We start from the raw sequence: 27,315 nt of genomic DNA, 5'->3' as shown, positions 1-27,315 counted from the left end.
GAATGATGATGCAGTTTTATTAACTGATATTTAACTGAATGTTTTATTGATGGCCTCTGTTTTTACTGATTTATTCAATGTATTTTTGGTTTTAAATGTATCTTGTATTCTGTGAAAAACTGCTTAGAGATTTTGCATATTAAATATATAAATATTATTGGTTGGAGTGAAGATGATGGAAAGGTTGCAGTTCAGGGCTGGGCCTCCTACTTCACAAGCTGACCCTCCAACTAAACTAGTTGTGGTCATAAAAGATTACAGGTCAGAAAATGCTGCAAGGGATTTTAGAAACAAGAACCTGACTGAAATAGAAGGGCCAGGAAAGGGTGAAGGACAAGGTCACTACTAGGCCAGAGAATAAAAGGTGAGGTTTTTAAGTGAAAGGAAGCTGTAAATGAGGCAAGCAGCAGAAGGCTCCGAAACTGTACTGTTTACTCACTGACTCTTGCTGAAGAATGAAAGGATGCCAACAATCATCCTGACAGCTGACACTGGCAAGTTGGCAGGCGCTACTGAAATGTGCTCATTTTGCTTTTACATTAGATCATAATCACTTTCATTGGCAAAATAAGCTCCTGTCATCGGCTCATTGTAGTGGGCTGCTACCTTGCATCTTGTATGTAAACTGTGAGGTTTCTGAGAGGCCTATCTTTGTTTATTTAAAGTTGGATGAGTTTTTCAGTAGCAAGTTCAACAGGACTCCCTCCTTCCTGCCCCTTCACCCATCCCAACAGAAGATAATCTACCGGACTGTGGTAGCCATTCAAGTCACACATGCATTGAAAGAGGAAGGGGAGGAACTTAGAACAGGAACAGTAAGGAGAGGTGAAGGTAAAGAAACTTGAATATCCATTTATGTAAGGACATGTTTACACATAGGCTTGAATCAAGTTCTTTACAAAGGCGATTCTCTATTTGTGCTATCCAGGAATTAGGGAAAATAAGTCACATATCATATAGTATAATTTTATAAGAGGTAGTCAATGTGGTCTGCTCCAAATGTTGATGGCCTCCAACCCACATTAGCCACAGTCAGCAAGGTAATGGTCAGGTGTGATAGGAGTAATAGTCAAAAATAATGTGGAGGGCACTATTCTGGCTACTCCTGTCGTGTTGCATATTACACATATGCCTTCTATGAGAAACACATTCTCTATGCACTGATTCTGCTACCATGGGGGCATAATGCAATGGGAATTTCTCTGTGGGTTTCCTCTAGCCTGTTGAACTTTCATTACTACAGATGATTCATGAAAGGGAAGGCAAGAGGTTTGACTTATGAATCCCAGGCTGACTTTGCAAGTCTTTCCCCCCCATTAACTGAGAGACTTTACCTGAAAAGCACTGAAATATTATGAACAGCATGGAACTGTCTTTGCCAAGTTTAACCAAACTTCAAAGCTTTCATTTCCCTTGGCCTCTATTTCTCTCCTACTCTGACTGGGTTGCAATGCTTCATTTGCCTCACAAACCAACTGCATTAGTTTTGTTATTCCATAAAAGCTTCTTTCCACTCACTGGACATAGATAGGAAGTGGCTTTAAAATAATTCCAGTAATGTGATGCCGCCTGCGGCCTCCTGATAACTGCTATATGCAGTCCACAAAATCATCCAACATCTTTGAAATGCTAATACTCTACCTGTACTTTGTTTAACCCATTCTTATTTCTGAGCTGTTATCTCTGCTATCAAACCGTTCATTTGGGTCTATTGGTCTGGCATCAACAGTTTCTAAAGGCCTCTTCGCACGCTATGACACATACATAGAGTGCCATAGAAATAGTCTCCACGTGATTGTTTCTCTATGCTGTGGGTATAAATTGTAGCAAACCTTGCCAGGTCTGTTTCCTGCATGATACTGAGATTCTCAATATAAGCAGTGGTGATTTCTGGTAGTCATGATCACAGAAATCCAACATGCAACATGTGTGATTTGCATGGCCAGCCATGCAATATATTATATCCCTAGGGCAGAGGAGCTATCACACAAAGATTATTTCATTTTATTTCCAGATGGCTATACTGAGTAATTGTAGATAAGTCATAATACCAGGTGAATGAGGTAATTAGTATCACAACTCCATCCACCAGAATAGATTCTTACAGATGTGTAAGATGAGGGGTCCAGCGTTGAAAGACTAAGACCCAGATGTTAGTAGTGAACAAAATAATGCCCTGAGCACTGCAAAAATGCATGTGACACATTTAAAGATTGAGAAATGAACTGGACACTCCAGAAATTATTGCTTTTTTTTTGTTTAGTTTGCACTTACCAACCTCCACAACACTAGAACAGTTGGGATCTGTGAAGCCATCAGGACACTCGCAAGAGTAGAAGTTGTCATCCAATCCAGACAAACAGATGCCTCCATTTTCACAGGGGTTGGAGTCGCATATATCCCCTGTGAATCAAAGAAAGGATTTCTCACAATCTTTTGAATATATAGTTTTCAAAATCATGATGAATGCTGCTGAAAATATAGTTTATTGATAGTTAAGAACAGATACAGTATTCCCTAGCAACAAATTATCTAATGAACTATTAAGTGTTCTGCAGTATTCTCTTGATAAGTTTCTGTTAGGACTTTTACGGGAACAACCTTCATGAAAAGTGATGCTCCCTTCAATTATCATGGCATAAAGAGTTGTATTCTTGTGGAAACAATTTTAAAGGAGTGGAAGCAAATGGATGTGTTTTCATCTCTGCAACATTAACCAACAACCAGTTATTGGAAACTAGTGCTAAAACTTAGAATCCTCTCAAGCCTTGTCCGTTCTGGTGACCTCAGATTATGCAGGACATTAGTTCTTATCAGCTCTAGCCAGTGTGGCCAATAACCAGGAGTAACTGCAGTTGTAGAGAAAAACACATGGAGGCACCTGGTTTAGGATAAGAACAGGTAGAAGATTGTTCTTCAATAACAAGAGATAACATGATCCAAGGTATAGATTCCCAAAGCAATAGAAATATGGATTCCCAAAGAAAGTTTGTGCAACAACAAAGCATCATAATAGCATTTTATGCAGACCTAAAGCAAAAAAAAAAAAAAAAAAAAGGCGATATCCAGATGCACTGTTCTAAATATGTGTTTGTGGATGGGGTTGAGCGAAGGAAATCCTGATATTATTTCTGTGAGCTTCCTTCCAAATGTGTTTGGGATACTTGTTAGCAAAGAATAGCAATCTCCTTTGGATTTTTCTACAACTTAACAACCATCCCCTCCCAAGACCTTCCCCAAGACCTATACACCATTAGGATGGATTCCCACTTTCTTTGTGTACTTAAATAATGTGGTCCCGAATAAAATTCACATACACCTTGCCAGATATAAAGGATCTGTGTGTGTGTGAACATTTCAAGGGCACTTCCCTTCAAGACACACACAAATATTGCAATGCCCAGTCTTTTTTAATTCTACAATTTCATGCTCTTCAGGGTTGTAAAAATATACCTTAGAATTATAGAGTTGGATCTAGAGGCACCTCCTGACAGAGGAAGCTCCTTTGACTCCAACTCCTTTGGGAAGAGTTGTCCCTTTATGCTTTAGCTACAGTGTTCATTCATTCATTGAATTTGTATACTGCCCCAAATCCATAGATTTCATGGTCATTGACAACATAAAAATACAAGATAAAAACACAAAACAGAAGAAAAACCCCCATAAACCAATAATCCCCCTACCTCACTCCTCCCAATAGTTCCTTTATCTAATTTGCATATTTGAATTCATTTTCTGATTGTTGATAAAAGAGCAAAACAGGTGCAAATATATAAAAATACAAGTATAAAAACACATACAAGTATAATTTTCCCTGGTTTTTAAGTTCTGCATGTTATCATGTATTGGTATTATATTCCACCCTCCTTCTGTAGAAGCCCAGGGCATCTAACAATAATCACACAAATAAAACTATGTAAAATAATAAAACCAATATGCTATAAAATACAATAAATAATGAAAATATAGTGCAGAAGCAGCAATAAATGGCTCAAAAAACTATATTTCAATGTCTAGATTTTAACTTAAAGAAAACCAGGGGGGAGAACACAATCAGATCTCTAGTGGGAAGGAATTCCATATTTGATTCGCCACCGCTCAGAAGATTATTATAGACAAATATCTAGAAAATTCTGATTTTAGTATGTCAATTGTTGGCCTACTGACCATTACAATTAATTAATTTTTAATTTTATACACCACCCTTCACCTGAACATCACAGGGCAGTTTACAACATAAACTTTACAATTTATGATGAACTTATTTGTTGGGAGGTTGCCAAACTGCTCTGAACCATCCAGCCTAATGGAAGCACACACACCTTTCACTGAAAGGACTCCAAGTTAAACCTGGCTTCCGATTTTAAATTTCTCAGGTGAAAAGGCTAGAAGGGCAGCTGATGAAATCTTAGAGCAGCGTTTCCTGGTGCTCCCTAGCTATGTTATGGTTTACAGCCCCCATCACCTTCAGCCAGCACAGCAGATTAATCGCCTTGCAGAACCAGTGGCCTGGCATGCCACCAAGCAGCCCCCTACAATGCTGGATATTTTCCAGTTTGTGTCCTATGGAAGTGCTGGAATGGAAAAAGTATGTCTACTCAGTGATCAGTACCTCAAAAATTGGAACACTTAGATGACTCCCTTCTCCGTGGAAGTTCTGCCCAAACTGAAAACTTGCTATATGGCATAGAAAATGCAGAGTGACTTTCCTGTTAATTCTTTTACAGCTATGGAGCTTTCTTCTTCTGAAAGGCCCCCCCCCTCAAAAAAAAAAATCAAGCTAAAGGTTTTAGTGTGTGAAAAATTATGCTACTTGTGATAAGGCAGAGCCTGATGACTGATATTTAAATAAGTATTTTTATTTTTTGGAGTGGGGGGTTGAGAAACTCAAATTGATGCACCTGTCATCCTCACTGGCGGGATTTTTAAATAAATTAATTTTGCTTTGCAAAGAAAACTTTGTGTCCTGAATATGACATACAATTTTGGCAGTAAAAGCATTTCAAATTGGACAGCTGTCATGCAGAGCTTCATATTAGCAGGAAAGCATCTTTCTGAATAGCATCACTTTGACTTCACGGGAGTTTGATTAAGCACTTTGATGTCAGATGTCACTCTGATTTTAAATTGCATGACGAGTTGCAAATTTCAAATGTGCTTCTCTATCCTACTTTCATAGTCTTGTTTTATAATATCAAAAATGTTTGAGACTAGCTCATGCATTTTACCAGCTGAATTCCCTTTCTTTGTGCATGCATGTGTCTAATTTGCTATTTTAAAAATTCACTTCCTCTTATTAGGAATAGAGTTTCTTACCTATTTAAGTGCTGAGAGGTCCAGAATTATGTAATTTCCTCTGGATGAGAAAGCACCAGAGGCTTATGATGTAATATGTTTTATTTACAAACATATACAAGCAAAGCACAGTAAAAGCAAAATTACTCCCACAGGAAGCAGCAAAATGGTTGAGTCCCAAAGCACTAGTGTGGATTCCTACAGCCTCCAAGGCAGGCTGCTTCCTATCTGGCTATACTTATAGTTATCAGCCTCTCTCTTTCTCTGTCCAGATTCAAATCCCCAATTGCTTTATTTTATCCAAAGATAAAAACTGCAGCTCATTGTCCTAAAATTTCACCCCTGAATTCATTCCCATTGTGGAAATATCAGCTAAACTAGTGCTCTGCCAAAAAACAACCCACCATTTCCCATCAATTAATGAGAAACTGCATCCAAATCCTACCCACCAAATCCTAAGTACCTTGAGAAGGAGGTAGAAAAATGGAAGCCTCTTTCACACTGAAAGAAAACTTAAACTGGAGGGCAGGTTTCAGCATAGCATAAGACAAACAAATCTGACTATTAGCAAGCAGTCAGCTTAACAAAGGATAGTTACTCAGCAAACAGCAGTGACATCACAGTCAGGAGGCTGGCTCTGTTGCATTATCCCCCGTTTAGGGAAGTTGTTAATGTTTGATATTTTATTGTGCTTTTAATTCTGTTGGGAGCCACCCAGAGTGGCTGGGGAGGCCCAGCCAGATGGGTGGGGTACAAACCACCACCACCTCCTCCTCCTTCTTATGTATACAATTACTGACTGACACTTGCATGCATGAAAGGGTTATCCTGAGTCCTGAGCTCAAGTTACCAGAGTGGGTGTGGCTTAGCATGCTCTCAGCAGCCTCTGCTCCCCACCCTCTCAGTCTCCTTTTTGCTCTTCCTACTTCCTGGAGCAAGTGAAGAAGGAGCCATGTGGCTTGGCTCCCAACTCAGCAAATGCTGGAAGTGAACTGAATCTCTCTAAAAGATTTCATAATCTACTTCTTTGCTAACCCAAAGATTGCATGATCCTTTCATAAATGAGTGATGAATTCCATTTCCCTCCTAAAATTAACAATAAGAAGCAGATTAAGATGAAATTCTAACCCCGTTTACCTGGAGTAAGCATTGTTGAAGTCAATGTGATTTACTTCTGAGTAGCCATAGTTAGGATTGTAGTTTTAGTGCATATGGGCTGCCTTTGGCAACAAACAGCAAAGCAAAGAGGCACCTATATATACACACACATCAATGACTTTCTAACACCTTAACAGGCCCTCTATTATCCAGAAACAAATACCTTGTGATATTCACTTCCCTGTGTGTTCTTTTTCAAAGTAAATCAAGCAGCTAACAACCCATCAGTTAGCCATCTCCCTGGAGGGTTCCAAACCTCTAGCGAGCTTCTTGATAACAGTGTTATGAAATATCAAAGTGAAATGTCAAAAAAATGACATTAATTACTTATAATCTGCGGACTTAAAAAAGAAAAACCTTCTGTGAACAAATGTGGATTGCATTTGCTTCAAGGAATTCCGTTCCTGAACACTGAGCAATTACACAAAATTTCCATATCTGAGCTTACAGCAGAATTCTCTGACATCTCTACTCTTGCACCAGGGATCCCAGAGTCAGGAGGTTTGCAGCCTATGCTCTCAGAGTACATACCCTCATTACATCCAGCACTGAACCCCTCCACAACAGAGACCTGCATCTCCTGCACCTGGAGGGAATTGTCAGAAAGGAGGAGATATGCTAGGTTCCAAACCTGAGGTCTGCCCATAGAAAGCCTTCTACTTCTCAAGGAAGGTTCAGAGTTTGGGAGTACATAGGAGGCATAAAAGTAGGGCCAAATTACTTCTCATTAAAGAGCTAGGCTCTCTTCCTGCCACACACTGCATGCATCTTGGTGTACTGTACCCACAAACCTATTAACACAATCTCCAGCATGTTTGCTCAAAAGTCAAGTCCTGCTGAGTTCAATGGTGCTTACTCTCAGGTAAGTGGGTATAGGATTGCAGGCTATATTTGCCCACAGTTATGCAGAGGGCCCAAGTTCCTCCTCTGCCCAGGTTCAAACTGCAGATCAAAAGCTTTTTGCAAGTCTCAGAAACTTTGCCTGTAATCGGGAGGTAAATTATGCAGGAGCATCGATGTTGTTCAGTTCAGGATGACTGCCAGTTCTGCAAAGTGTCCTTTATTTGCCTTGCCTTTCCTTTCCTTTCCTGGATTAGTTCCTAGCCCAATCTTAATCATGCCCTGGACCAAACTGTAGTTCCAAAACCTTGCTGCCAGACCACCGGTGCTAACCCATTCAAGCCTGCTGCCAGTAGATTCTCGTCTCCCAATAATTTATACATATGTATGATTACAAACAGATGCATCCAGTTTTCCCACTCTCCATAACTTATGGGCTCCTGGATTGTAGGAGCCTGATTTCCCTGCTCTAAGGTTTGCATAGGGAATAACTGGAGGACTTTTTAAAAAGTCTATAAAGGCCTTCCTTCCCTATAGTTTCACACTACACTTGGTCCTGTCTTTTTGGCTGTGGGCCTCATTTCTCCTTGCTTCACCTCTTGCAGTTTCCTTTCCCTGTGGCTTTTCTAATTCATGGGTCTGTTTCCTCCACCTTTTTGTTTCACCACTGCTGACAGGCTTTTGGATAGACAAGTCCTCTTGAGCCTCAGTCCCTGGCTGCAATACTCCACAGTTCAAGCTTGCCGGCCACTCACTGACTACATGGGTGGGGGCATGAAGCGGGTCTCCACAGTTGGTCCTCAGAGTGAACTTCAACACCTTTTAGCTGCTGTTCAAACATGACACTAATCCCATGACATTCCATTTCCATTCTCCCCTTCAAGGTTGCTGTGATTTCTTCTGCCAGTCATTGTTGCAATGCTCTGATTTCTTTTTTTCAGGAATGCTGTTCATACACCAGCTCCCATTTCCCTCCAAGGAAAAAATATATCACACTGTCCCCCTTAAGCATTGTGATTTACAGTAGGTGGCAAGAAGACCACTGGTAAGACTACAGGGTTTACCGGTAGTTTCCCCTATGTAAGAAGGCACAGGAGACTTATGTCATTTTGTACACGTCTGTTTGATTTACAAATATACAAGCAAAGCTAATAGAAGCCTTCATTAAGCAGCATAACCTCTAATCCTGCTTCAGGTTTCCCAAATCAGCAGCATAAACCTTTGCAGTTCCCCAGCCTAATCTCAGCCCAACTGGACTCACAGTGATCTCTAACTCTGTATTTGTCTCTAAACTACAACAGCATTCTCTCTCTTCCTCGCCCCCCTTCTCCTTTGCAAAGCACTGGTCTCAAACCTGATTCCTTCAGGTAAATTACCCATTTAGTAAAACATCTCCCCTCATTAGCTTCCATTGAGGAAACATCAACTGATCATCCCTATTAGCAAGCAATCAGCTTAACAATGGATAGCCATCTAGCAACTACCTCACCATCAATATAAACACTAACTACTCATGCATATTATTTTACAAGAAAATAAATGTTTGTTATATATCACCCATTACACCCACCTATCCATATGTAATTACACCACTGTGCACTAACAGGTAACCAGTATAATAAATAGAATAATTTGCATGCTAACAGGACACTTGTAGCACATTTTAAAAGCACAGTTAATGCATATAGTCCAATGCATGTTTGGCACAATATACCAAGCACTGTAATCTCAATTAATTTCAGCAGAGCTTGAATCTAGATGGTGGCAATTGATTACTGTTGCATCCAGTGTTCCTAATCAAGAGATTGCGGTGTGCAGCATGCAATGTGGTGCTGCCAATTTTGGCAAGACTAACAACCAGCTGAGGAAGAGAAGAAAACAAATGGTGGTGCTGTCACACAGAAGACCACAATGCTCCCCACCAGATTCTCTTACCATAGAACTGGGTTCGTTGACCACAGGAAAGAGTAATCAGGAGAGAGGGGCAGAGCAAAAGTTATACGGAGGATGTAGTCATTTCTGACTTCTCCCTGCCACCCCATTTCTCTGTGGGTCTTTTCCAGCCATCCTCTTCTCATTCCCCACTCCTGCCTTGCATGTGCTGTCCCTCAAAACATAAGAAGGCTGCTTTCTTGCTGAGTTTGTGCTTTGAAGTTGAGAGCGAGTGGGTTGGAAATCAGAGTTCACAGAGGCAGGGGGTATTCTGGTTCTTTGCTGCATGCTAAGATGAGCACGAGCCCCCTATCCCACTTCATTCAGCACCAGGTTTTGTCCAGTTGTCTTGCTTCCTTCACCTTCTCCCCAACCTTCCTTTTTCTCCCCAGAACTCCTGTCCAGTTTTTGCTCTTGGAGTTTCTTCAGAAACATGCTCTGTCCCTCTGGGCCACCTTCCAGGAAGTGCAGCCAGCTCAGAGGCTGCAAGCAGTGGCACAAAGCTTTTCCTCTCCACCCAGGGGTGGAGCCAGCTGAGATCAAAGAGCCTTGCACTGCTTCAAGTAGTGCCTTAGGCTTTCCTCCCACTTTTTAAAAAGAAAAAATAATAATAATTTCACTAGAGCCAGATGACACTGAAGTCCAGAGAGCCCAAAGCAGGCTGGGTTACACCAGGCACCTGATGACATTTGGCAATGGACCAAAGATTCCCCATGTCAGCTTTACAAAGTTTCAAAGTTTCATCAATTACATTTTTCTAAAACTTGTAAGTACTGTAGTGTAGCAGGAGGTGCCATCTCAGAGAGAGCACTCCTCTCTCTGACACATGCCTCTATAATCCTAAAAAAGTATGCCTTCTTTCTACAGTGATATTTATACTCAGGTTTATGCTACTCAAAGCAATTAACCAATCATCCGATGAATCAGCAAATATTGCATTCAATTGGGTAACGGCTCTTACACCTTTAACATGAGTCTGATTGTATCCAGAAACATGACATGTAGGCCAAAATATTTTTGTTTGCATGGTACACTCAGACCTTAGATTTCTATGTGTAAAATTATATATATATATCATTTGTATCTAATGTTTCTAAGGAATGCCATGAGATGCATGTTCATCTAGCTTAATGAGTGCCTGCTATAATGTAGGGCTTTTTAAAATAATAAATAAATTATTAATCAGGTCTGCCTGGCTCTGCAGAGGAGTGTTACGAAGCGCTGTGGGTGGAGGGCAAACAGGCTGCAGACATCCAAGCACCACCAGCCTCCTACAGCACAAAGATTCAGAAAGCCACGTCTGCTGTTTTAATTTTAGAGCCATGATTTCAGCACTAAGATTGCCTGCATTGAATCTGTCTCCTTTCCAAATGAACAGGAAGAAGGGGGGGAACTCTGCCAGGTGTTAGGGAAGTAGGTCATTTTGAAAATTGGCACACATGCGCCTGCTTCGTGTTTGTTCTGTGTCCTATCCTGCCAATTAAGCATCTGAGGGAGCTGCATGTTGGTTCAAGCAGAGAACCAATGACCTGCCTTTCCATATCTGAAAGCATCTGCTTTTCTGCTCTTCCTTGGCACTCTTTGCGTACGTTTCATGCTGTTCACAGTGTTCTTTGGGGAGAAAAGGTGGCTAGAGGTCAACCTTAGAGAGATCAATTTGATATGTCTTTAGGGAGGGGGAAAAAAAGATGTTGTGGACCCAATTATTACCAACGTAAGTGGAAGATGCTCAGGGAATTCTGTTCCCAGCAATGTTAATAATTAATTTGGCAAAAGAAAATGCTGCTTGTGCAAACCCATATGGAAAATCTGATTAAAATTAAATAGGAATCTTGGGCATAAGATAATGTTCCTGAGTTCATGTTGTTCAATTACACAGTCAATCTGTGTCAGGAGCCAAGCAGTCTTGGTGGGTTTGAGGATGAATGAGCACCAGATTTCTGTTTCTGGAAACCTTGTCTCATTTTATGCTGGGATTACATTACACACAGCTATTTGAATTATTTCTGGCTAGGATGTTTGAGAGTGTCAGAAACTGGCACAAAGAGCTGCCTAACTTACTGTCTATAATTTGACCAATGGACTACGTGGTATGTACCATCAGGATTTGTGCTGGGAAAGGTTATGGACCACTGGAATGAAATTTACGGCATGTAATGCCCTGAAGGAAAATATTATGAAAATGATATACAGGTGGTACATGACCCCAGTCAAGCTTGCAAAAATATATCACCTGTCTGATAATAAATGTTGGAAATGTAAGGAGGCTGAAGGGACATTCTTTCACCTCTGGTGGACTTGCCCAAGAGTGAAGGCCTTCTGGGAAATGATCTATAATGAGTTAAAAAAGGTATTTAAATATACCTTTGTTAAGAAACCAGAGGCCTTCCTCTTGGGCATTGTCGGCCAGAAAGTGTTAAAGAAGGACAGAACTTTTTTAATGTATGCGACTACAGCAGCAAGAATACTTATTGCAAAGCACTGGAAGACACAAGATTTGCCCACACTGGAAGAGTGGCAGACGCAATTGATGGACTATATGGAACTGGCTGAAATGACTGGCAGAATCCGAGATTTGGGAGAAGAAACAATGGAAGAGGACTGGAAAAAATTCAAGGACTATTTACAAAAACAATATAAGTTGTATGAATGTTAAGAACTTGCACGACTCAAAAAACTTCAGCTCCAGCAAATAGATTTTGTGAAATAGAAAATTAAGTCATAAGTAAGAAAAGGTCGAATTTTAAAGCAATATTATGCTTAAACCTAAGGTATGAGTAACTGATAAAAACTACTTTAAATTTAGAAGTATAACATTTGAAAAGTACAAAATAAGGTATGAAACAAGGTAATAATTTGCTGATATTTTTATTATAAATAATGCAGGGTAAAGGAGAGGTGAGGAAGTCCAGATAGTTATATAAAAAATGTTTTGAATGGCTGGGTTTTTTCTTTAATTTTTTCTTTTTCCTTTTTTATTTCTTCTTTTCCATATTGATTGTTGGTGTACTCGCTCTGGTTTTCTTGTTTGTTATTTCTTTGGTGAAAGGATTTTTGTATGTACATCTCTTATTGTGTATTTGAAAATTTAATAAAATATTTTTTTTAAAAAGGATTTGTGCTACTGGGTCTTCTGTCAATACCATACTCTTCATACGGTGGAGACCATACTGTGCTTTCAGACTTGTGGTGCTGTTGGCTTCAGGCCCAGAATGTTCAGGGGCTCAGGCTTAAAATGTCACTTTTGCCACCTGGCAAACAGAAAGCACTGGCCTTCATTACACTGCCTGCATTCACATGCAACATGAAGCCACAATTGCATTTTACGAGCCAAGGCAGGCAAGAGCTGCATGCAGGTACAGTCACATTGTGCCTCCCTTTGCATGAGTTGCTGAACAAGCTAGGATTCAGAATTTATAGCTTCCCATACCATGAAAACCCAGAAACTGTGGGTAATGGCTTCAAAACATGACAATAAGAGCACTTCCAGGCTGTCAGTATTTTTGGCTGGGATTCAATCACTTGTCAGTAAATTGCAGTTGACTGGGAGGTCTTGTGCAAGAAACCTGCTTCTCCAAAAGATCAGACTTTTTGCAATAAGGCAAGTGATGTGAAAATTCATTGGGAAGTGTGTGATAGCACTTGCTTTGACACAGTATCATCTCGCCTTCCTATTAACAAATCAGAATGAATGTCATTAAAAAGCCAACATTGTGTAACCTCCCTGCAAACAAATCAGGAAGAGTGTTCAATAAACAGGTCAACTGAAAGAACCCTAAGCCAACTGTAAAGCATGGTTTCATATCCTGGCATGATTTAAAGTCACTGGGTTGTTCACATGTAATGGGAGGCTATGGTTGGAGGCTGAATCCTTGCTTGTATTGCTGCTCATAATAAGGAAGGAATGAAGCTTCTATAAAGGGACTGAGTGCTAATGATGCATGTCTATCCCGTCTTAACCAGGATTTCTAGCTTAGCCCTGTGTGCAGGCACAGCTATTGTGAGGGAACACACGGCAAGCACAAAAGGCCTTATTGCGCTTTCAGTATAATTAGTTTTGTATCTAGTCCCATCATTTTAATTATTAAAAATAAATTATTAAAAACAAAATTAAAATTAAATTATTAAAATTAAATTATTAAAACTAATCCAGAATGCGGCAGCTAGACTGGTGACTGGGAGTGGCTGCTGGGACCACATAATACTGGTCCTAAAGGATCTTCATTGACTCCCAGTGCATTTGCGAGCACAATTCAAAGTGTTGGTGTGGACCTTTAAAGCCCTAAATAGCCTCTGCCCAGTGTACCTGAAGGAGTGTCTCCTTCCCCATCATTTAGTCCGGACAGTGGGGTCCTCCTCCAAGGGTCTTCTGCTGGTTCCCTCACTGCAAGAAGCAATGTTAGAGGGAACCAGGTAGAGGGCCTTCTCGGTAGTGGCGCCCTCCCTGTGGAACACCCTCACTTCAGATGTAGATGAGATAAAGAACTACATCACTTTTAGAAGACATCTGAAGGCAGCCCTGCATCAGGAAGTTTTTATTGTTTGATGTTTTATTATGTTTCAAGATATGCTGAAGGCCGCCCAGAGTGGCTGGGCTGGGGAAACCCATCCAGATGGGTGGGGTAAAAATAATAAAATTATTATTAAAGGTAGAATTGGAAAACTGGTCAGTATTACACAACAGGAATTAAAGCTTCTTATCCCTACAAAGGATTTCAGTTTTCAGTGTGTGCATAGCAAATAACATCACACTATTTTGAGAAAACAAAATTGACATATCTATATTAGGTTGCTGTTCCATTTTCCATTGCATGTTTTGCTTGCTGCTGCTCGATTGCTTTCAGAAGCGTTTTTCCTACTTTAAACACATTATTGTAACTGACACAGTTTTTCCTACCCCAAAAAACATAAAAAATGAAAGTTCAAATTCTGTCCTATATAAGTAGCTAACATTACAGAGATCCTGAAATATGAATGATCCATAACCCTTAAGAGGAAGAATGTAATAACTAGCTTTCAAGTCCATAGCCACTCTCTCCCTCCCAAAAAACTACAGCAGAGTGAGAGAATTATTGTGGCTGCTAAAATTCCAATTCCCCCTGCACAAATAGACTACTCCAGCTCTGAAGGTATTGTGCAAAAATCCTATAGACTGTTGCTCTCCAAAACTGTGAATCTATTCCCCCACCCTTTCCTACCAACAACGCTTTGCTGTGTCAGGCACAGAGCCAATTAAACACTGCAGCCATGCCACTTTTCTGGGCTCACTAAGCATCTTACAGCAAATTCTTATGCACATTTACTGGGAAGTCTCACTGTGTTCCATGGGGCTTGCTTCTAGGTAAGTGTACATAGGATTTCAGCCTACAAAACTGAACTCTCTCTCCTTCTCCAACCTACATCTCAAAAGCATGTTCAAATATTCTATTCTAATAATAATAATACTTTCCCATAACAATCAATGCATCAGATTATATTTGGTTAGCACTTTGTACTCCTATCTAGATTGCATGCAGGTCATGTGTCTCTACAGCTCAACATTTATTATACTATTGATGGAAAGGTTGCAAACTTTTTCAGACAACTAGGTGGCAATGATTTTTTGGTGGGTGGGTATGCCAGTGTAAATATGCAAAGGATTATGTGAACCTAGGGCTTTTAGATAACAACAGCTATCTATAGCAGCCTATACAGATCACAAGATCAATCAATATGAGGGTACTTCCATGACTAAGCATAAATATAGCCTGTGGCATTAAAACTTATGAGCAACTGTTTTCTAGAATACCTGTCCAGATGATACAGCCACAACACATATTCATCAAGAAGGATGATTTATTAGACATGATAGCATGTTCCGCTACATGTATAGACTAAATACCCATTGGCCATGCACTTCACTACTGATATGTCCACTTTCCATGGAAACATAATGAGAAAGGTCCCATGAATGTACCAGCGAAGGCAAAGGGATAAAGTCCACTTCCTTGTCATGCACTCAGTGAATTCTTTTCTTTGGTGGGAGGCATAGGAACACCCTTAGAATCTACCCATAATTGTTCCAGAGCAGCTAACATAGTTCAGCAGTAAGCCAAACCATGGCTTACTGGGAGCATGCAAATGTGTAGGCTTTCAGAGAAGAACTTGCAGCTGCTTTACTCCCTTCCTTGGCCTTTTTGTTTCCTTGTTGCATTGAGCTAAGCTTAGCATATCATACAAACCTGGTCTTCTGGCTAAGACTTTTCCTCACTAACCATGAGCTGTAACCAAGAAGAAGAAAATAACCAGCATAGCTATGTTGACTGTTTTCTTCTTGTCAGCCATTCTCCTTGTCCTCAACTTGGCTATCAGTCACTGAGGTACATTATCACCAATACAAAATAGTAGATTGCAGCAGTGTAATGAATACAGGATGCCTGTTTCCACCAGAGCAAGAAGAGGGTGACACTGACGTTTTGCCTGTCAGGCACCAAGGACATCCAGCATTCATGATCACCATATAAATGCTTTGATGCTAAATGAGGTGGTTTTAAATGTGGCAAATATCCATATTTGTGGCAGGTATTGGATATATGTATATCTGCTAACCACCACCACCACGACAACAACCATCCTCTTGCTGCTGCCCTTCCTCTAAGGAGTTCATAGTGGTAGGAACATAGATTAATCCATAATGAGCTATTTTTATCCTCAAGAAACTTCCCTCCATTTCTGAAAAATTTCTCCATTCTCTAAGACAAAACTATGTAACTATAGACAACTGGCATTCTTAATAGGTTGACTCTATATTCTACTTTTACAAGCCTCTATTTGAAGGGCTGTCAACAGACACTCCACTATTTGAAATGATTTTATCCGAAAGGTTGTCCCAAAAAAACCTAAGAAGGGAGAGGAAGGGCTTTGAAATTGCCCATCAAGAGTTAGCAAAGTAGACAGCAGATGGAGCTTGGATAATCTGGCCTTGGCTGTAATTCTGCTCGCACTTTCTAGAGAGTAAGCCCCATTAAACATAGCAGAATATCCTTCTGTCTAAACAAGCAGAGGATTGAGCTGTAAAGTTGTGATGCTATACTCACAAGGGCAGATTGGGATTCACTTCTGTGTAAACATACAAAGGAGGCACTGCATGAATCACACCTCACAGAATTATAATATAGGCTGTTATAGTCTTCCATCTCTGCATAGATTTTATAATTAAAGTATGGTAATGCAATCCTTGGAGACATTTTTCTTCCACATTTCTGCTTGAACAAAACATCCTCAGTTGCCTTTCTATCACTAGAGTGTTTTTATAATCTTACTGCAAGTTTGCATTCTTGACATGGATTGATGGACTTTTACCATCATGATGTGCTGCATTATTTATGTAGAATGGCTGAATTGCATCCCCCCCTCTGATTGCCCTTTGCTGTCAGGCAAAGGGCTGCATTATAGTTCAAGGAAAAACTAATATAGTGATTTGGAGGAGTTACAAAACTATAAAAAGTGTTTTTACAAAAAACAACCTTTGTGATTACTGAAAGAACAAAGTTCTGTTATTTATCTTAATCCATAGTGAAGTTAGAATTTAACAATGAGTCCATAAGTTGACTGTGGAGGCCAATTCTGGATCCACATGTCCTTCCACAGATGGGACATTGGTTTCGGGGTGGGAGTTGATCACGTTGTGGATTTGTCAAGCGTGCCTTCCTCTTAGCATGTTTCTCCCTTGCGTCCTGAGTTCGAGTGTCTTCAAAGCCCATGACACCTTTGGTAAAGGCTGTTCTCCAACTGGAGCACTTGCAGGCCAGTGTTTCCCAGTTGTCAGTGTTTATACTACATTTTTTAAGATTTGCCTTGAGACAGTCTTTAAACCTCTTTTGTTGACCACCAGCCTTACGCTTTCCATTTTTAAGTTCGGAATAGAGTAGTTGCTATGGAAGGCATCCGCACAACATGACCAGTCCAATGAAGTTGATGTTGAAGAATCATTGCTTCAACACTGGTGATCTTTGCTTCTTCCATTACACTGACATTAGTTTGCCTGTCTTCCCAAGTGATGTGTAAAATTTTTCGGAGACACCGTCGATGGAATCTTTCGAGGAGTTGGAGATGGCATTTATTAGTGGTCCATGTTTCACAAGCATATATTGTAGTAAGGTTGGTAGTACAATAGCTTTGTAAACAAGCATTTTGGTTTCCCTGCGAATGTCCCAGTTCTCAAATATATGTGATTTCTCATTAAGATTACTGAATGTCTGATGACTCAAAATTGGGTATGTGAACTCTAGCACTGTAATATATATACATTTTCAACCATTCTATACGTTGGTGAAGGCAACACACACACACACACACACACACACACACACACACACCATCTTGGGTGCATGGAGTGTGCATGGAGTTTTCAGGAAGCAGTTACTGTAACAAGCATGGGTTTCAATTTATTGAAACAATAGATAACACTGTTGTAACTCTTACATAATAAAACCACAAACACTAGTTTTCTGCCAGGCTCCTCCACCTTGCACTAGTATATTTTAGAGGTACAATATTGGAGAAAAACCTGGAAATTGTAGTTGATTTAATAAAGGTAGCTAGAATGATAATCTGTCAAAACTGGGAAAATCCTGAATCTCCTTTTGTAGTTGCATGGCTTACTAAGGTGTGAGAAATGACTTACACAGTTAAGTTGACAAACTTAATAAAAGTATGGGGAAAACAGCCTCCCGGATGACAAATCTGCAGGAAAATGGAGCTTGTTTCTCAAATACCATGATAAACCATGGTATGATTTACCATAAGAATTGATAGTGATAAACAACACAAATTTATGGAATTATAAACTGCAAGAACTTATCAGTTCATATGTATTATTAGGGCATATATATTAATGGATTGTGCAGGCAAATATAAGGCAAAACAAAACACCTCAAATTATGTGATAATATGAAAAATCATAGATAGTTCCTTCACACTCTGAAGTTAAACTACTTGATGTTACAGTCATCCAATATGAAACATGTATGTGTGAACAAGCTCAAAGTACCATTTGTCTTTGGATAAACTGTGCTGGGAAAGTATCTGGAGATTACATGCATGTGAAATTGAATGCAGAGATTAGATCACCACAAAAATGGCACAAGAATTAGTCTTATAATTATAGCTCTTTGTATAAGGCCTAATTTTCTTTCAGCTCTTTCCTAATGGTGTTTACATCCTGCAACTGTGATGCTATATTGGAGGTTATATAAAATGAAATACACTTGGTTCTTTTATGGTAAAAGAAATCCCATCACCAGCAATGTCGGCACAAACTAGTTGCTCACATAAATGCTTCTTCAGAATGAAGCCTTTAAAAATGAAAGTCGTTGCATCAAACCAAGTAGAATGTATAACAAATTAGGCTTCAATATTTCAAAATAAATGGGCCCTCAAGAGGCACAAATGTAAATTGAGAGGCATATTGTTGATTCAAAAGTGACATTTATTTTGTTCTGCACAATTTCACTGGCAGTAAGTCATATGGGCACTAGCGTTTTAAGAGAGCTTCACTAATTTGAGTATGCAAATTTAAATGAACTTTATCTCTCGTCTTAAGAAGAGTTATTGCACTCGTCTGAATATGCAGTTGGAAAAATTAAGAACAGATATTACATAATGCTGGAATTCAGTCTTAATTGCTAAAGCACAAAATACCATATGCTCCCATCTTAACTCCTGGGTTGCTTGATGTGAGTCAGACTATTTGAAAAGGTTTGTTAGTGCTCTGTCTTCTGCCTTTTGCCATTGCTTTAAGAAATAGTGTAGTTCACATCAATATCTAACAAAAACATTCATGAATGCTCTCTTCAAAATGGATTCCATTAAGGCATGCACAGATTTTCTTAAGCAGGTGTGGTACAAGCACAGAAATGTATGGTACTTCTTGACATCTGAACATTGTTGCACCTTTGGTACAAAAGGAACCACTATAATCCGGTTTTATTATATCTGCAAATATTTGCCCCTAAGAAACATACAGCCATCACATTTCCATTTCTTCCTTGGCCAGCCAAGATGCATTTCATGTTTATATCTGAACATGGGCTCAATATTAAATGAAGCAAAATATTGTCGCAAGAAAAGTTGAATTCTCCAAGCTGTATATAAATATTTCTTTTATTTATATAATTTATAACTTATCCATTAGAAATAAATAATAATACCTTTTTGTTTCAATATGAGGCCATTAAAAGACAGTTAAAAGACATTTTATTTATAACTTTTATTTATTACTTTTTTATCCACCCCCCCCTAAAGCTTAGGGCAGCATATATAGTCCCGACCCCATTTTATCTTCACAATGATTATGTGAAGTAGCTTAAACTGGAATATATTGACTAGCTCAGTAAGCTTTATGGCTGAATGATAATTTGAACCCAGGACTTCTAGTTCTATTCTGACACTCCAACCACTACACCACATTAATTAACCAACTGTCATAGGAAAGGATTATGTTCTGTCCCTTAATAGTCACCCCCTCCCCGATTTGTGCCTCAGTGGGATCTGTGCATATTTAAGGAACAAGAAACACCAATGCACCATACAAGAGAGGAGGGTTAACCTCACCAGAAGCCCAGCACACACTAATGAACAGTCATGGATACATACAAGTGGGATCTGCAGCAAAATGTTGCGGTGTGGAATGCTTCTTCTAGCAACCAGCCAACCATGCCCTCTTCAAGGGCACTCCATTTCTCCACCACCCTGTCTTCTGCTTCTGCAACAGAAACTCAGCTTTTTGTGGCTACTGAGCATGCTCAGTCCTCAACTGGGCTGTTTTTGCCCAACCTTAGACTATTTTTCCTTGAAAAAATGTACTTGTGTAAAACTTGGGAGCTCCCCCAAATTTCCTGATACCTTTCTCTTGTGCGAGAACAATTGTGCTTTGGCTACAGAAGAACCAGCACTTAGTGATTTCATTCCCTGTCACAGAAGCATTACCCAGAAGAATGAAATAACGCACTACTGGGGGGTGGGGGAGCCAGCAGCAGTACTACTATTATTTAAAAGGCGATGCTATTTTCATGGTAACCAAATATTGCCATTTCTCCCCTTGGATAATATTGAGGAAACACAGTAGTGGCAGTTTGACAACCAACTGTGACTCTGTTCAAAGCACTTTAATAGTTTTCTGACGCAGAGAGCAATTTGTAAACTGTCAAAGTTCAAATCTGTTTATCCACAATTGAAACGGTACCACAACCGAAGTAGAAGCAGGGCCATAAATCTTGCCAAAGACACCCAGGGACACCAACTGATAAATATGAGAACAAATGAGCTTTGTAGTTCTTTTAACAAACAGACAAACAGTTGTTCAGGTTAATGGCTGGTTTGTTTCAAAATGCAAAAGAGCCTGCAAGTTGGCTCGACAGTTGAAAAATTAATGTGGCAATGGCAGTTGGAAGGTAAGCTATTAGCAAATTACCCTTCGGGGAACACCCCTTCCTCCCTGTGATTACAATTACTCCTTGGTAAAATATTGAAATCTGGACACCAGAAGCAGCAGAATACCAGTGCCATCTTTCAAAGGGTTATGCATTTCTATCTGACGAGGTTTCAATAAATTGTGATGAATTACGTTCAACCATTTTTTCTTTTTGCTCCTTTGCAGATCTGAGATTAAAGAGAGTTCCATGACGATAAATGGCTCAGGCTCCCATTTCAGCAAAACTCTAAGTCTTTTTCAAGGATTCATTGGGGTAAACAATGACCATGGGTTACACTAGTTGGTCCTCACCAGCTTCCACATATTTAAGGAAGGTGGGTGATCAGAGCCTATGTGACAACATACAAATACATGCTACTGTAAGTAGTGACTAGGACCTTTCACTTTCAGGTGCTCAGGCTATATGCAAAGCGTTTCCATACAAACATGAGCTTTGAATGCACTGAGATCTGGTTGAGGATAGTGGGCATGATACTGCGGAGCTTTTTCAATCCAAATGAACAACTGAGATTTCTTTTCCCACCAGCAAAGGCTCTGCCTCTGCTATTTTATAAGGTTTTTATTTTAGTGCTTTGCTTTGTCTATGTTTCATTGCAGGTGAATGGATGCTGCATTCATTTCTCAGCAAGGTTTGTAAATCCAGCCCTTCAAGAAAGCTTCTGATTCTCCCACACTAATATGATGTTCATAGATAATATCCCAAGATTCAAGACATTAAGTAAAACAACATGGATCATGTGAAACAGTGTGCTGAGTTGTTAGAGCCATAGGTTAGAGCAGGGGTGTCAAACTCAAATTCATCGGGGGCCGCATCAGCTTTTTGGTCACCCTCAAAGGGCCGGTTGTATCTGTAGGACTTTTTCAAAGTTATTTTTCCATAGGCACTGGTGTGTGTTGTCTTGAACCTATACACTATTTAATATACCTATTCCAGTATGATTTTAAATAAGAATAGAAGAAGAAATAATAATGATTTTTTAAAAAGATGACGAGATGGGCTTCCAGGCAGACTGGAGCTCCAATGGGGGAGACAGGAGCCTGTCCCAACAGAGCAGAGCAGAAGCAAATGTTGCTTCCCCCAGCCCTGCCGCCGCACTCAGGAGTCGGAGGATACAGAGCTGCAGTTTGGGCAGCAGCAGTTTCTTCCCTGCAAGGGAGCCCCAGCGGCACTGCGAGCGCGGGTGGCCAGGATGTCCTGCTGGGGCCCCGAGCTGCTGCAGTTGCTCCCGGGGAGGGGGCTATCCACCAAGTCCTCCGGCCCGGAGAAAGCCGATGTGTTGGCGTGGGGAGGGGGGCGGTGTTTCGTAGCCAGGCTCCCGCAGCCAAGTTGCTGGCAGGCTCCCACTTTGCTCCAGCCGCCCAGATGCCGGCGCAGTCCTCTTCAGGGTGGGAGGCGCCCCTGCTTTGCGGTGTGGCACACCGCCCGCCCGCCTCCCTCCACCCCACTCTGCGCAGCTGAACCGGCAGCAGCCTCGCCTCTCCCAGCCCAGCCGGGGCGCGCTGCCTGCTACAGGATCTGCGCCTGGTCCCCGCTCTCCACCCGCCTCTGCCATTCCCTTCCCCGCCTGCCGGCCCCGCTATTTACTCACCAGAGCCACCCCCAGCCAGCCCCTCGCCCCGCCGCCCGCGCCCCCGGCCATCTCCTCGCCAGCTGCAGCACCGCAGTGGCCTCTATTTACGGCCCGAGCGAGTGAGTGAATGGTGTCCCAAGCGTGGCTCTCGCTCCCTGCCCTCGCTGCCAGCCTCCGCGGCTCTCTTGGGCTCCAAAAGTTGCTGTGCGTGCGACCCGCCCCCTCGAGCAGCCGCGCCTGGGAGGCTCCGAGGGGCGGAGGCAGCCGGCTCCGAGCTCGGCTTCGCGGGACCGCCTCTTCCGCAGCGAGCCCCGGACTGGACCGAGCGAGCAGAAAGCCTCTTTGTCCGGCCCGCGAGGAGGCGAAAGTTGCGGGACCGGCCAGTAGGCAGCGCCGTTGGGACGCGTTGGTTGGAGCCCTATCTGCAAGCAGGCAGGGAAGGCTGTTCACGTGGGTCACTTTTTAGAAAGGCAGAGAGCCTCCGCCGGAGTGCGGACCCTAAAATCTGGGTCGGGACCAGTAAAAAGGACGAGAAGCTCGCTTCCTCGCCCTTGATGCCACGGGCCACATGACGAGGTCTGGCGGGCCGGATTCAGCCCGCGGGCCTTGTGTTTGACACCCGTGGGTTAGAGCCATAGGCCAGTCCTTCCTTGCCTTTGGACTTGGCTGGTTCCAATTATCTATCTGATTTCTTCTATTACATAAGCAATTTCTGTTTGGTGAGAGGATAAGTAGTTGTTCTAATTTTATGATGGGTATTTAAGGAATAAGGTTCCTTGAAAAGTTGTTTGTTTACCAAAAACAAACAAACAAAGGTTGACATGTTGGCCTAAAAGAGAAATATACAGCCAAGAAAAATTCTGCCTACCCAGACTCTGCAATGGGTCCGTTCTTTGTGTGCCTCCTCCACAAGAGGCCCGGAGGATAGCAACACAAGAAACGGCCTTTTCTGTAGTGGTTCCCTGTATGGAATGCTCTCCCCAGGGAGGTTCACCTGACTCCTTCATTTTACACTTTTAGGTATTTTGTGTTTTTATCTTGCATTTTTATGTTGTGAACCACCCTGAGATCTACGGATGAAGGGCAGTATACAAAATAACAAACTAACTTACTAAATAAATAAATTTATCACTCATTGCAAACAAGTATGTATATCAGTTACTGCTGCATTCTAAGGACCATGCAAGACATGTCACTACATATGTCCTTGGAATCCTATCAGGGCGTGTTTGTGTGTGTGCTGTTTTCATTGGGATGGGTCTGATTTAAATTGCAACCAGTCTCCACTATGACCACTGCCACCTGTTACCTTCCCTCCAAGCCAAAAAAAAGGTCATCTTGAGGAAGGGGTAAAAAGCAGCAGGGGCTCTCCTGCATTCCCTCTTGATTGGCAGATGGTGTCATCTGCAACTAGGACATGTTGTTTACACCTGGCGATCACAGGCCTCACCTGTTTACAAAGGCACCCTTTGATTTATAATACTGCAAGGTCAGCATTCTAAGGGGACTAGTAGCATTGGACTTTTCCAATCAAATACTTTAAAACGCTCAAGTTCTTCCGAATGTTAGATTGCAACACTCAGAAAGCACAATTAATGTTCAAGGCAAGATGTAGCTGGCTCAGTATCCCTAGTTAAGGCTCCCCAGCTAAGACCTAAATTAATCTTCTGTTGTCATAAAAATAGTTCTGCTGTCTCAGCAACTTCAGCATCCCAATTGATATCCTCTATCTCTCTCTGGAGTCAACAGTTGCTACTCACTTCTAGCCTTTATCCTTTGCTGTTCCTAAATCATAGCACTCTGCAGGCAACACTTTTACTATAAATTATGTTGTATCTCCAGCACAAGTTCATCTTCTGAGACTTCCAAGCTCTTATGGGTTTAGCGAGAAACCTACTTTACTTTTATGAGACGATTTAGGATTGAAGCCATCCCCATGTTCTTACAAACAGGCAACATCCCCGGAAGCTATTTCACTTGGTAATCTGGTCAATATACTAGTTACTCCCATTCAATTTGCCCAAGTCTGTGTTTATGGTAAAATTATAACTGAGTCCTGAACCTATCATTATGGCTGGCACACCCCAGTTGCAAATTACTTATATTGTCATGCTGCAGAGGGGAATGCCACAAAGTGTCCTAAGTGGCCTATGGTGTCCCAGAATTTCTGGTTGAAAAACACATTTTCCAAACCATAATAATAATAATAATAATATATTATTTATACCCTGCCCATCTGGCTGGGTGTCCCCAGCCACTCTGGGCGGCTTCCAACAAAATATTAAAATATATTAGTCCATCAAACATTAAAAGCTTCCCTAAACAGGGCTGCCTTCAGATGTCTTCTAAAAGTCTGGTAGTTGTTGTTCTCTTTGACATCTGGTGGGAGGGCGTTCCACAGGGCAGGTGCCACTACCGAGAAGGCTCTCTGCCTGGTTCCCTGTAACTTGGCTTCTCGCAGTGAGGGAACTGCCAGAAGGCCCTCGGCACAGGACCTCAGTGTCTGGGCAGAACAATGGGGGTGGAGACACTCCTTCAGGTATACTGGACCAAGGCTGTTTAGCTATAGACTCATAAAGATGCCCTTTGTCAAGTTGCTACCTGCAGTATGTGGGACCATTAACTGCACCTGTACATTTTTACTCAGGCATAAGTTCCACTGTGTTTAGTTGGGCTCATTTACAGCCTAAATGGCCTACTGCATTGGCATGTTGTAATGATGAATAAGAAAGGTTATAAAGCTCACTGAGGTATGCAAGGTTTTAGATAGTAATAGTAGCAAGAGAAATGCATTCTTCAGGCTTTTGTCTAATCTTTAAGAAGAGATTTAAATGCAATATTTCTGGAATCATTCAAGTTTCAGCTTACCCACACTACTTTACCATTTCACTCTCCTTGATCAAGCTGATCAGACACTAACCCACGGGTGGGCAATCTGTGGCCTTCCAATGCTGTTGGATTCCAGCTCCACCCAGCATTGCCAATAGTTATGGATGATGGGAGTTGTAGTTCAGCAACAGGCTCCACACCACTGCACCTTCAGACTTTGTGCCCATCTAATGGCCTCTAAGCAGTCATTGTACCACAGCTGTACTATAGAAGCATCAGCAGCAGAACAGAAAGATGCTGGCTCTTCACACATGCTTTCACTATGAAATAGTATAACATTTGCATATCATGCAATGATTTTCTCTCCACAGGTGAAACTTTCAATTAAAAGAAAACCAAACGACATTTTAAAATGACGTTAAAAAATGATAGAAAGACAGTTAATTCAAATGCATCAGAATGCTCACAGTTAGTTATATCAATGATCCCTCTAGGCCAGTATCTGTGTTAAATGTACGTGTATAATAAGGCCAGGAAAGGAAGAAGTTGAATAACACATCCATTCATCTAAGCCATTTAAGATTTCCACTATGCTTTTTTTTAGTTTTTAATGGTTCCCATGCCAACGGCTCACATAGGTTATTGATGCACTGAGCAAAGAAAATGCTTTGTTTTAATATGCACACTCATTGTTTTTATGCATTTTCCAGTTATCATATACTGAAGAGCAGGAGGTAAACTTATGATGTTCAGATTACTCTTATCCATTATTCTATGCTGGACAATTTAACTATTCAAAAATGTCATTTTTTAATTTATTTTTTTTGGTTCTTAAGACACCTAGCTTTTACAGTTTAAATATTGCTGGTTGTCAACTCATAGCTGTAGAGCTAATTTAAAAAAAGAAGAAGTCCACAATGGCACTATGCACTGGAGTCTTTGTTCAAACAGTAATAATAAGAACAACAATTGCCATGATTGACAAACTGAGCTAACATGCAGTGGATTTTATGCACATACACCTTTGCAGTGAGAGGAAGGAAGAGGAAGGCAACAATAAATGCGATTCAACATACCACAACTTTATGGAAGCACTGGCCAAAATCAGTGCATTCCTTGTTAACACTTTTATGAGACGCTCATGAAAACTGTCATGGACAGTCCATTGCATTGTTATCCTGGGACATGTGATGTAAAACCTGAAGAGTGGTGATCTTTTCTCCCTTGTGGGGAAATACATTTGTGAAGTGGCTACCCATATTAGGCATGTTGCCTGCCTTCAAAATCTTAGGCATTAGCCCCACTCCAAGAGCAGCTCCAGCCTTGAGAGTTTCCCACTATCCCAGACTTATTCAACAAGGACCTCCTGAGCACCTTCCGACTCACCATATTGTTATTTCGGACACAATGGTCCAACTGCCTGCAAACTGAGATCACTGGTTGATGGCTTTCTCCAGATACCAACTCTGCTATGAGAAAAGGATGTTGGGGGGCGGGTGGGGATTTGTAGCTTTTTTAAAAAGGGAAAGTGGGTGGGAGTGTGGATAATATGGCAGATGTGTACGCATTATGCATGACAAGGAGCAAGTGGGCAGAGGGAAGTGTTTCTTCCTCTCTGATAATACCAGAACCTGAACTTATCCAATGGCTTGGGGGTGAGTAGGTGAGTGAGTGAGTGAGTGAGTGAGTGTAGGAACACAAAAAGCAAAGGGAGCTACAATAGTCCATAAGAAAGAATAATGCCACAATTGGGAAAGTCATCAATTGGGACTAGGGATGTGTGAATCTGAAAATTTCTATTTTTCTCTGCTTCTCATTTCTTCCAATCTGAACTTCAATTTTCCACATTTCCAGATCAGTTTGCAGGTGTCTGTTTTAATGTCCTCATTAAAACTCACCAGCATTTTAGTGCAAATTTCTCTAAATTTGCAACTTTTTGTATGTAATTTTGCATTATCTTCACATTTTTCAAAGCATGTTTCCCTAATATAATGCATTTTTACATTATTTTCACTAATATATGCATTTCTATGCACACTTTCTTTTAGTATAATGCATTTTTGTACACATTACTTGCCTGGAAAACTGCATTGCAAAATTCAGATAAATGTGAATATTGAAGAATAGCAGTATTTCGGTCTGTATTTTGGAATGTACCAATTAGGTAGGTTCACCTTCAAATGCTAAATGGATCTAATTTCTCTCCTCTCCAGCCTG

At 41.0% G+C, this 27,315-nt stretch overlaps 1 protein-coding gene across 1 annotated transcript in view; it reads right to left on the bottom strand.

The window, feature by feature from the left end:
• Positions 1-27,315, bottom strand: part of EDIL3 (EGF like repeats and discoidin domains 3) — a 247,658-nt gene that overhangs the window by 171,653 nt on the left and 48,690 nt on the right. The window contains exon 2 of the mRNA XM_083465367.1: positions 2,275-2,403. Within this exon, the coding sequence (XP_083321493.1) occupies positions 2,275-2,403 (129 nt within the window). The remainder of the gene's footprint in view (positions 1-2,274; positions 2,404-27,315) is intronic.

Source organism: Podarcis liolepis (assembly GCF_965112155.1).
Source record: "Podarcis liolepis genome assembly, chromosome: 11".
NCBI classification, from domain to species: domain Eukaryota; kingdom Metazoa; phylum Chordata; class Lepidosauria; order Squamata; family Lacertidae; genus Podarcis; species Podarcis liolepis.
Note: the sequence above shows the minus strand (reverse complement) of the source record. Positions and strands in the feature narration are given on the sequence as shown.